Source organism: Cyprinodon tularosa, unplaced genomic scaffold (genome assembly GCF_016077235.1).
Source record: "Cyprinodon tularosa strain WSP-4 unplaced genomic scaffold, ASM1607723v1 ctg385, whole genome shotgun sequence".
NCBI lineage: Eukaryota > Metazoa > Chordata > Actinopteri > Cyprinodontiformes > Cyprinodontidae > Cyprinodon > Cyprinodon tularosa.
Window position 1 is genome coordinate 1403136 of NW_024039102.1, and position 12433 is coordinate 1415568.

The window sequence follows — 12433 nt, forward strand, 5'->3', positions numbered from 1 at the left end:
AATCAATCTGACTGTATGATCTGGCCGAAATGTCTTAGTAAAGTATCTTGAGATGACAAGTGATGTGAATTGGTGATATATAAATAAACTGAATTGAATTAAATTGCATCAATTCCACGATTGCATAATGTTTATACAAGACGTGATCAGTCTAAGGGAAAGCTGTGTCAGAACTCAGCAGGACAAATGGTAAACATCTGTGCTGCCTTTTCAATTGAGAAAGTACTCAAATGCTGCTCTAAATGGACTGAAATACTTCAATGTCTTTCCTACAGAGATTAAACTTAATAGAATTTCTGATTCAGTCTCACTCTTTGCTTATCATGATCAATGCTTCATTTCACAAAAATATTACAGACTTCTTAGTTTTTTGTACCTGGTGGTTTACCATAAATTCCCTCATCTGTATATTTAACAATTCACTTTCAGTTCAGTTTTTTTAAATAGCGACAATTCAAAAGACATGTCACCTCAAGGCACCTCACAATTCTACCAGATCATACAGTCAAATTGATTCAAAGTTTTCTGTCTAAGGAAAACCAGTTGATTGCATCGACTAATTGACTCAAAAGCAATCCCCTCACACTAAACATGCTTGTAGCAACAGTGGAGAGGAAAAACTCCCTTTTAACAAGAAGAAACATCCAGCAAAACCAGGCTCAGTGTGAGCGGCCATCTGCAGAGGTTGACTGGGGTTCAGGGAGCAGAAATAGAAAAAGAAGCAGAGATACAAAAGGCAACTATAAACCAGCTCCACAGGCGGACCCTGTCCAGGAAACACACAGCCAGGCAGAAGAGCTCCGAGCCAGCTCCTGTATCAGAGGATGAAGAGAGCACATCCAGCCTTTCACAGCCAGAAACAGGACTACACTGAAAAACAGGCCAATCTCGAACATCTATAAACAAAGGTATTGATGGGAGCAGCACAGCTGATATTTAAGAATGATATCCAGGATGGTGTCACAGCCAAACAGGAACAAACCAGATGAAGCTACTATGAGAAAAAAGCAGAGAGAGCATAACGGTGGAGATAAAACTAACAGATTCTGAACAATGGAAGAATAGAGATAGAATGAAGCAGAATGATGAAAAACAGCCTGAATTTCATAATGCAATGAATATGACATTTCAAAGAAATCCAGGTATCGACTCACCTGCGATGGCATAAAATCAGTCTTCTAAACTGAGTGGCCAGGAGAGTTGATGACTTCATTAATCAGCTGCACCGACGGTGTACATAAAGCTAGTTGGGTCATTTCTGTCGGCCATACGTACAGTCTGTGACACAGTGAGGGCCACACTCCTGCAGGTCACATGGCCAGCACACAGTTCTAGGTTTAGGCATATATGCCAGCCAGCCTGAGAAAACCTGCATCACTCATATTATCATAGTGATCTACAGCAGGCATCCCCAACCTCGATCCTTGCTGTCATGCAGGTTTTAAAGGTTTCCTTGCTCCAGCACAGCTGATTTAAATTGAAAGCTGATTAACAGGCTTTTGGTCTACTGCAATCGTTATAATCAGCTGTGCTAAAGCAGGGAAACCTCTAAAACCTGCAGGACAGTGGGCCTCGAGGACCGAGGTTGGGGATGCCTGATCAAAAGGATGTTCTCCCAATGCTCTGATTTATTTTATTTTTTACTTACCTTCATATATCAATTATACAAGAAACCAATAAATGCTAGGGTGTGTAAGGACATTATACAGGAGAAAATAAATACAAAACAGTTAAAAGGTTGGCATGTCATAAGGAAAAATAGGAAAAAAAAGCACTTTTTTTCAAGAATATATTTTGTTTACGAAATATTTCGAGTTCTTCTTTTGCTGTGTTAGTTAAATCATGTCTAAAAATCAAATTGCACATCATTGTTTCCCAAACAGCTGATTGGCTGTTGGGTTGAGGGTTTTCTACGATTCAGATCAACCATGAAAGCTAGCTTGACCTGGAGGAGGTTGTTCAGAGTAGGTTACCATGGTGACTAGCATCGCTTAGAATGAATCCAGCATTGGAAAGTCAGGGTTAAACCTGAAATTGTCTCTCTAACCCAGTAATCCTGCCTCAGCACTCTCTGATTTTCCAAAATGAGCATGCTCAGGCTGAACTGATCAGAACTTAACAAAAACTAAACTGCTGCTCAAATAAAACTCAATTTTCCTCAGAGACAACAGGAACCTTTAATTAAGATGAACAGTCAGAAATGAAATGTTTCATTACTTGGAAAAATCACATCATTCAACTGCTCACACTTCTGTTACTCCTTCACAATAAGAGTCAGATGGTCCCTTGATGGTCCGATGTCAGATGGTCCTTTAAAATCTTCAGTTGAGTGGAGTCTGAGCTGAAGTGGCTCTATAATTAGTTCACATTTATCCTGGAGACATGTGGGTAATCAGAGTCATGACACAAACGCAGTCTTAACTGTGGGAGTGGCTTTTATTGTGAAGGAGCAGCATGAAGTGTGTTTGAGCAACCCTAAATAACTGAAATCATGTATGAGGTCACAGGTTAACAATGTTCAAATAAACAGAAAATAAAATAAAACAGAAAAGGTTTTCAGTCAACAAAAACATTAAAACATAATTTAGTGTTTTTCTAAACCAGTTTCACCTTATTAACCAGTTAGAGCTAAAACATTAGTGTAACCTGAGCTTTACCAGTTTAAACTGGTGACCCAGCAGGAAATGAAACAGACGTTTGGGCTCAGAACAGATCGGGTCTACAGGCTGCAAGACGGTGGCCCCTGAGGGCCACAGTCAGGAACTATTGGACCAATCAGATTAGAGCAGGAAGCAGGTTCTGAAGAGAAAGAAGCCCAAACAGGTCAGCCGTTTCACACTGAAGACAGCTGATCTATTTTCTGCTACTGAACTCATCAGGACCATAATGACCTGTTATAATGGTTAAACTGGTTACATTGGTTACTTTTAGAGTTATTTTAGTTACTTTCAGAGTATTAAATAAAAACATCCAAACAACAAAAAACAAAAGAGCAAATCGCAGCAGGAAGAGTTGAGATCAGACGGGTCATGTTCAGAACACTACAGTCCATATGAGGTCCAGAACACTGAGATGAGACGTTTGGGTCGATGCGGTGCTTCAGTCAGAGGATGAAGAAGAGGATGATGACAACCAGCAGGATCAGGAGCAGCACACCAATCGCACACCACTGACGGCGATCTGCGGAGAAACCGATTGATCACTGATTAAATAGATAAACCAACCACAGCTGGAACGATGCTGTTCCAATCAGAGATCAGAGTCACTAAACTTTATTCGTATTTAAAATGAGTGATCCCAGCTAAAGCTCTGCTGTTCAAACATGTCTACCAGTTAAAGAAAAGCAGAGAATGAAGGTGACTAAAGTCTAGAACCTGATGCTAACATGACTCGACTGATATCGGCAACAGAGAGCCTGCATATAAATACAGAGTAAAGCTGTTTTGATGTTATTACCAATATAAATACAAATGATCTGCATAACAATCTTTTTTACAAGCAGCTGAAATATCAGATCATTCTTAGCCGCTGAAGATTGGCACAGGAAGAGGTCCAATCAGAACCCAGAGTCCCTGAATTTCATTCAATCAGAGCTCAAATAGAATAAACTCTGTTTCTGGATGAGCAATGTGTTGCCGGGCAGATTACCGCTGGTCATATGTGAGACTTTAGCCAGTTTCTTCATCACGTTGTCCAGGCGGGACTGAGTGTGGTCCATCTCATGTCCAAAGTCATCCAGCATCCTGCAGGAGAAACAACACTTGACAACTATACTCGTAATAAAACATCAAACAGGCTGAGAACTGCAGGACCCATTGATAATGAGACGATACTGAGCCTTTACTGCTATGTAAATGAGTTCAAAACCAGAACCTCAATAACTTGGTTCTAGTTTTGAAGCAGAAAACCGCTGCCTGGTTCCGACGGTAACCAGTGGTTCTGCCTGTTTAGTTTCATAACTGGGTTTGGAAGTCCAGGTAGGAGGCAGCAGGAGGAAACCGTAAATCACCTGGAACGTTCTTAGGTTTGATTCTGCTCTGTGTGACTTTGGGCCTGACAGATGGACGGTTCCACCGGATCATTAGACCTTTGGTCAAGATCCAGAACCAGAGAACCTATCCTAGAACCTAGCCTAGATGCTGAGATTAGCAACAGGAATTTCTGAAGAAATTAATTTAGACCCAAAAACATAAAGTTTCAAAACTAAGCTAAGGTCCAAAGGAGACGCCCCCACCACCACTATGACTTTCATAATAAAAAAAAGGTTTTAAGAGGAACTTTGCTGGGTTTTTTTTCTAAATTTTTATTTTTAGAGATTATAAATGTTTTAATTCTATTTATTCAAATTCTATTTTTAATTTTTTTTTTTATTTCTCTTTTTCAGGTTCAGTTTTACAGTTCATATTTTGAATATGTGTTCCAATCAGTCTGGGAGCGTTTGCACTGGGCTTGAAGTCAAAAACATGTGATCAGTAGAACCGTTTTAAAAAGAAAGCAATTTGTAAAGCTCAACCTTAGAAAGATAAAGCTGAAAAAATACAAATTAAAAGAATATATATTTTTTAAAATATATAAAAAAATAGACTTTAAAAAATATAACATGGAAAAAAAATCTAAAAGAAATACCTTAAAAAAAAAAAGAAATCTATGAAAACAGCAAAGTTTCGCTTAGGTTTGTGAGTAAGATTTTTTTTCCTTTCCAGAAGGCCTTCTTGTTTTGCTATAATAATAATAATCAAAGTTCTCTCCGTACACGGCCTGTTCGTCCAGCTCCATGCCGATCCGCTCCGACATGTTCTTCAGAACGCCGATGGTTCCGGACACCAGCTCCAGCTGTTCATCCTGTTTCTCTGCGATCAGCTGAAACAAACAGAAGCCAATCAGATCCATCCCATCTGTCCGGTTCTGCCTCTGTTCAGACGTTTCGGTACCTGCTGCTGCATCTGCTGCTCGCCAATGAACTGAGAGTTGGCGTTCTGCAGCTGGCGGTCCAGCGGAGTGTATTTATCAGAACCGGGCTGCCAGATGGGACCCCGAGTTTCACCCAGCAGAACCTAAAAATCCAAACAAAGAATTCTAGAATCAGAGCCACTTTAGAACCGACCCTCACATCACCTCATCATCATCAGGAATTGAATCAACCAATCAGAGAGCTCCTTGTTCTGAGTGATGGACCCAAAGCAGCTGATTGGCCAATGTGTGTGATATCAGGTGGAAGGATGTGAGCAAGTACCGGCTTGGTGTGTCTGTCGGAACCAGCGGCAGGACTTGACATCTGTTCCTTCATCTCCTGTAAAACACAGAGGATCGGATCAGCAGCCAGAAAGAAACTCAAAGTTCTGGAACCCTCTGCTGCTCTGACCAGTTAGGCGGCATTTACCTTCACGGTGCGACGAGTGGAGATGATGAAGGCCTTTCTCTTTGTCAGCTCGGCAGCATCCAGGTTGAACTTCTTCGGGTTGGACTCCACGATGCCTTCATGGACCGTCAGGGAAACAAATTTATACCGAGACAAACAGAACATGAGCAGAACCGTCGGACCTGAGCTGAAGGATACTGATGGTCTCGTCTAGGTCCTCCAGGTCCCACTCAATGGAGCGGAGGCTGTTCCGTAGCTCATTGGTCGTCCAGTCCACCTCCTCCTTAGAGGCTCCGCCCCCTTCCTGCAGGAGCTCGCTCCAGCGGTGATGGAGGCTCTGGGCGGCATGCACCGCCTTCTCCACCTCCCTGAAAACACAAACCAGAAACTGAGAGATGGATCACACAGAAACCAGGACAGAATGAGGGTAGATCAGAACCAGAACTAAACCCGATCCAAACGAACCGGGAAGGAAGTTTGAACGGGTTACAGTCCTGTGTTCTTCTGGCTGTTTTAATTTGACTTCACAACAGTAAGCCTAATCTGAGGATGTCAGAACATTGGACCCATTAGACAGTTCTAATCTGAGGATGAAAGAACCTAGGACCCATTAGACAGTTTTAATCTGAGGATGTCAGAACCTAGGACCCATTGGACAGTTCTAATCTGACGATGAAAGAACCTAGAACCATTATACTTCTAATCTGAGGATGTCAGAACCTAGGACCCATAACACAGTTCTAATCTGAGGATGTCAGAACTTATGACCCATTAGACAGTTCTATTCTGAGCATGTCAGAACCTAGGACCCATTAGACAGTTCTATTCTGAGCATGTCAGAACCTAGAACCCCTTAGACAGTTCTAATCTGAGGATGTCAGAACCTAGAACCAATTAGACAGTTCTATTCTGAGCATGTCAGAACCTAGAACCAATTAGACAGTTCTATTCTGAGCATGTCAGAACCTAGAACCCCTTAGACAGTTCTAATCTGAGGATGTCAGAATCTAGAACCCCTTAGACAGTTCTAATCTGAGGATGTCAGAACCTAGAACCAATTAGACAGTTCTATTCTGAGGATGTCAGAACCTAAAACCCATAAGACACTTCTAATCTGAGGAGGTCAGAACAGAGGACCCATTAGACAGTTCTATTCTGAGCATGTCAGAACCTAGAACCCATTAGACAGTTCTAATCTGAGCATGTCAGAACCTAGAACCCCTTAGACAGTTCTAATCTGAGGATGTCAGAACCTAGAACCCCTTAGACAGTTCTAATCTGAGGATGTCAGAACCTAGAACCAATTAGACAGTTCTATTCTGAGCATGTCAGAACCTAGAACCAATTAGACAGTTCTATTCTGAGCATGTCAGAACCTAGAACCCCTTAGACAGTTCTAATCTGAGGATGTCAGAATCTAGAACCCCTTAGACAGTTCTAATCTGAGGATGTCAGAACCTAGAACCAATTAGACAGTTCTATTCTGAGGATGTCAGAACCTAAAACCCATAAGACACTTCTAATCTGAGGAGGTCAGAACAGAGGACCCATTAGACAGTTCTATTCTGAGCATGTCAGAACCTAGAACCCATTAGACAGTTCTAATCTGAGCATGTCAGAACCTAAAACCCATTAGACAGTTCTAATCTGAGCATGTCAGAACCTAGAACCCCTTAGACAGTTCTATTCTGAGCATGTCAGAACCTAGAACCCCTTAGACAGTTCTAATCTGAGGATGTCAGAACCTAGAACCCCTTAGACAGTTCTATTCTGAGGATGTCAGAACCTAAAACCCATAAGACACTTCTAAACTGAGGAGGTCAGAACAGAGGACCCATTAGACAGTTCTATTCTGACGATGAAAGAACCTAGAACCATTAGACGGTATTAAGTTCCTCGGGTTCACTGAATTTGGGTTAGTAAACGAAAATAACAATTTAACCTGCTTAGGTTTAAATTAATAAAATAAATAATTAATAATCTTCTATCTATTTATCACGTGCCTTGGTAAAGAGCCACTGATCATCTGAGTCCTGATTGGTTAAACCAGTAAAGTTAACTGGTCAGACTGATCTCGCTGGTCTAACTGGTGAACAGTAAAATGGTCTCATTGGTTGCACTGGTGAACAGTTAACAGCTCAGACTGGTCTCACTGGTTAAACTGGTGAACAGTTAACTGGTTCCACTGGTTAAACTGGTGAACAGTTACCAGCTCAGACTGGTCTCACTGGTTAAACTGGTGAACAGTTACCAGCTCAGACTGGTCTCACTGGTTAAACTGGTGAACATTTAACTGGTTCTACTGGTTAAACAGGTGAACAGTTAACTGGTTCCACTGGTTAAACTGGTGAACAGTTAACTGGTCAGACTGGTCTCTACTGTCGAGGTTCGGGTTCGGTCTGAAACTATCTACCAGCTGTGAAGGTTCTGACCCTTTAACGACGAAGAACGGGTCCTCCATGGACATGATGGCGGTTCTGGTTTAGTCCATCCCTTGGAACTTCAGGTCCGGATCCACTGATTCGGTTTGGGTTCTGATTCCAGCCCAGTCCTCTTCCCCGGATCCTCCGAAGCTAACTGCGCTTTGTTTTCATGTAGCAGCGGAAACCAAGCAAATGACGTCACCTCCTGAACAGCTGAAGCAGCAGTCGCCCCCTGCTGGAGGAGCGGAGACGATACACACCTGAAAGAACAAAAATACGTTTTCGTGAAAATGATTTATTTAGTACAGATTCAGAAATGTGAGAGTTAAGAAACTTAAATCTCTCAGAAACACAGGAATAATGTATTAAAAGCTGAAGTCAGAAATCAGTCCCTACATCTGTGGTCCAACAACGGCTCTAGATTAGATATTTTAAAGCTGTTACCCAGATTTCTATACATTTTTATATTCCTTCCTGTTAGAACTCCAGGTTTTCAGTTCAATAAACAGAGAAAATAATATCAGGATTCATCTGGACTTGAAATCAGACCAAATAAAAAGAATTTAAAACACTTTAAATTAAAGGAGAAGTTCGGTTTTTTACACTTTAAGCCCATTTTCTGTAGTGTCCAGGATGAAATCGAATGATCGACACCAAAAGTTTGACAATTGGTCCTGTCTCTGCTTTTTGGCTCATTTAGAATCACCCCCTAGCTGCTTTAGAATGGCTTGCATAGAGCATGTCCGATAATGTCCTTAAAACAACCTTAAACATTCTTTTTTTTAAATATGCTACTCACCGTGTCGTCAGCGCTGTTCAATGACGTTCCAAAAAAAGTTTCGTAAAGAAAAAACGTTCCTGTAGTGTTTTATTTAGCATTTTGTAAATCCCATTGAGTTCTGTAGGAATAGTCAATATTCCGCTGCCACCGGAAACGGAAATGGGGCCTGTTTACACAGTTGTAGTCTTTTCGCTTCACTCTGTGTACTCCGACGTCGAGGTGCTAACGTCTCTGTTAAACACTTTAAAAAACTCTGAAAATGGAATACGAAAGGTGGATTCTTGATTCTCAACGTCGGAGTACACAGAGTGAAGCGAAAAGAGTACAACTGTGTAAACAGGCCCCATTTCCGTTTCCGGTGGCAGGGGAATATTGACTATTCCTACAGAACTCAATGGGATTTACAAAATGCTAAATAAAACACTACAGGAACGTTTTTTCTTTACGAAACTTTTTTTGGAACGTCATTGAACAGCGCTGACGACCCGGTGAGTAGCATATTTAAAAAAAAGAACGTTTAAGGTTGTTTTAAGGACATTATCGGACATGCACTATGGAAGCCATTCTAAAGCAGCCAGGGGGTGATTCTAAATGAGCCAAAAAGCAGAGACAGGAGCAATTGTCAAACTTTTGGTGTCGATCATTCGATTTCATCCTGGACACTACAGAAAATGGGCTTAAAGTGTAAAAAACCGAACTTCTCCTTTAAATTAATAAAGAACAAGATATTTTAGCTCTCACTGATCTCAGTTTTAATTCACTGATCATTTGAGATGGACGCAGTGGTTGGTTTTGTTCTTAATTGAACTCAAGTATTTATTTTCTACTCATGAGCATAACATCTGGTTTCATAAAAAAAATAATATGACAAAATCAGAAGATGGAAACTGACTTTTAAAAATGGAGCTGGATTAGAAAAAAAAGGTTTAATTGTTTAAATTAAACCTTTTTTTTCTAATCCAGCTCAGTGTTTGTGTCTTTGGTGCATCTTTTAACAAGCTTGTTGTTGAATGAGTGAAGTAACTAATTATGGGTAGAGTAGCCAGAAAAAAAGTAGGTAAGAGTAAAAAGTCGAATGTGGTAAAACTACTCCTGATGGTAGATGTTTTTCAGAAAGTTATTCAAGTAAATGCAACTAGTTTCTATCCACCTCTGTAAAGCCAGTTGGAAACAAACAGAACAGATCAAGTGAGAGTCACAGCTCCAAACACCATGAGGGGATCAAATATAGATCAATAACCAGGGAGACTGCGTTGTATAAACAACACTTTTAATGTGGTATGGCATTAAAAATATATTTTAGTGAACAAAACAGAGAAAGGAAGCTTTCAATGAAAGCACATTTCTCACAATTATCTAAGCAAAACTGATCACTGGAAATGCTGCTTCTTTTCAGAATAAAGCTGCATTTTTGACTTAAAAATAAAATATAGAATAAATAATCTAAACTACATTTTTTTTTCTGTCCAAGACAACTAAAGATGTAAAATGTAAAAATGTTCATGTTAAATCATGTAAAACTTGAAAATATGACTTTATTATATAAATGCTTTTTTAATTTTTAATACAGGCCTTAATTCTTTCAATTTATTTATTCAGACAAAAAAAAAATCCATCCATCCATCCATCTTCTGTCTTGCTTATCCCTACTGGGGTTGCAAGGGTTGCTGGTGCCTATCTCCAACTCTCTACAAGTGAGAGGCGGCAGAGAGAGAAAAAATAATTCACACACACTCACACCAAATTAACTTAACAGTCATGTTTTTGGACTGTGGGAGGAAGCCGGAGTACCCGGAGAGAACCCACACATGCTCAGGGAGAACATGCAAACTCCATGCAGAAAGAGAAGGAATCAAACCTGAATCTTCTTGCTGCAAGGCAGCAGCACAACCCACTGCACCACTGAGCAACCATGACTTCCAATAAAACATTGTATTTAAATAAACAATATTGCGGCTGAAAAGCTTAGGCTGAAGCATAAACTTATGTCTGCCTTCTTACAAAAAAATTAAGCTAAGCTTCGGTTTACAAATAATTTAACTGAATTAGCAGCATTCTACACTCTAACTCCAGCAGCAGAAACAGAATCACTTTGATTTCCTTTGTGACTTTTTTCAAGGTGAATTTATATTTATCTCTAACATTATATTAAATTTCTGGAATAGAAAAGAACTTCTGGATACAGCCATCTAGTCATTTTTTTGTTTTGTTTTGTACATCAATTTCGGTATTTTATCATTTACAAGATCTTCAAATTCCAATATATTTGAATTTATAATAGTGGAAAAGTGTGGTTACCAAATCCTGATTTATTTATAATAAGTATGGCTCTTTTCTTTTGTAGGTTGTTCCCAATAGTTCTACACAGTATATTAAATAAGGGTATTACGGTAAATGTAAACCATTAAAATTTTGCATGTCCTTTGTTTTATCTTAAATTACTAATGACTTTAGTTTTTTCCCTTTTAAATATTCTGTATCCTGTTTCCAAGAGTTTATGCTCATTTACTACTTCCAGGAATATTTTCTCCCAAACTCTTTTGCTTTCAACATCACAAATGCTAGTATTTATATCAGTATCATTTTTGCTTTTTGTTTCAAAATTCCACAAATTTAGTTTTTTCCATATTAAGTAATATTTCATATCAAACCAGAATTTAAGCATTTTTCGATTTTTTGCAGAAGTTGTTAGTATCATTAGCAAAATATTGACTCATAAATGTAATTCCTTGTAGATTATCCAAACTGTTTTCATTTTATTTAAACTGGTGAACAATACGCAGTCACACAAGACTGCGTATTGTGTGACAGAACGAGAAAATTGCTGTATTTTTTTTATGCCTTCCCCATCAAAAACTTTTTAATAAATAAATTTACTTTCAGAATTTCAAGTAGTGCAGAACAGATTATGTGTTGACATTTAAAAATCTATAAAATTGGGTCACTTTTTGCTGAAAAGCTTTAAAGATTTAATGAAAAAATATTTATTTTATCATTTTAATTGATTTACCAATTGAACAGTCTTGGAGAAGAAAATTAAAATGTAGTTTGGAATATTAATTTCTAGTTTTCATAAAATAAAAAATATTGAATTATAATTACAAAAAGGTACAAACATTATGTAAGATTTGTAAAAGTATTGCAGACTGTAAAATGATAAACTCTTAATGATAAACATTTTTAAAGACTTGGGACTATCCATGTAAAATATATATACATACATACACAGAAGATTAAGTACATTAATTTACACTATAGCCTACTTTAAGGATGTAAAGGAGGGGACTTTTTCCGTACATCATGTAAATATCTACAACCTAAAAGGTGAAATTGACATGTTTGCTGCCATCTCCTCTCGGTTCTTTGATTGCTACTCATACCGCTTCTAACTTTGCATAAAATCAGAGAAACTGAGATGTCTGCTCAGAAATAAAAATTTAAATCCATGTCTTTGGAAAGACATGCATTATTTTATTTTAAACTGGATATAAAGTCCAAATATTGCTCTTTATTCTGTGCATCGGGTTCAATTTTTTTAACAATGATCAGGGCACCTTCCAAGGAAAGTTTATGGACATGCCAATGTTGGTTTAAGATATTGTACTACAAGTTTTATTGTGCTTATACTTTGTAAATGAGGACTCATTTAAGAAAGGAGATTTCTTCAGTAAGAGTTACGCTTTAGGAATATTAAGATAATTTACAATTTCCTTCATATGAAACTGAACATTTAAAACCTGTTTTTTTTTTAATATTTTGCAAGGCAGTGTCGAAAAAAACTGTAATTTCTGTTTATTCACAATAACTATAGATTCCCTGTCAATCCAGCAGGGGGCAACAGTTTGTCCGTGATACCTCCAAAACGCCGAG

At 38.7% G+C, this 12433-nt stretch overlaps 1 protein-coding gene across 1 annotated transcript; it reads right to left on the reverse strand.

Moving 5' to 3' along the window:
• Positions 1–2158: 2158 nt before the first annotated feature.
• On the reverse strand, positions 2159–7976 carry stx6 (syntaxin 6). Its single transcript, XM_038297237.1, has 8 exons — positions 7792–7976; positions 5558–5727; positions 5381–5475; positions 5234–5290; positions 4932–5054; positions 4754–4860; positions 3649–3743; positions 2159–3180 (listed from the first exon to the last, which is right to left on the reverse strand). The coding sequence occupies exons 1-8, from the start codon at positions 7824–7826 to the stop codon at positions 3104–3106; spliced, it is 759 nt and encodes a 252-aa protein (XP_038153165.1). The 5' UTR covers positions 7827–7976; the 3' UTR covers positions 2159–3103.
• Positions 7977–12433: the final 4457 nt, after the last annotated feature.

Coding starts and splice junctions, on each gene's coding strand:
- stx6 (XM_038297237.1), bottom strand. CDS start 7,826: ATGTCCATGGAGGACCCGTTCTTCGTCGTTAAAGG. Junction 5,291..5,380: donor CCACTCGTCGCACCGTGAAG/GTAAATGCCGCC, acceptor TGTGTTTTACAG/GAGATGAAGGAACAGATGTC. Junction 3,744..4,753: donor GAGCTGGACGAACAGGCCGT/GTACGGAGAGAA, acceptor TTTCTCCTGCAG/GATGCTGGATGACTTTGGAC.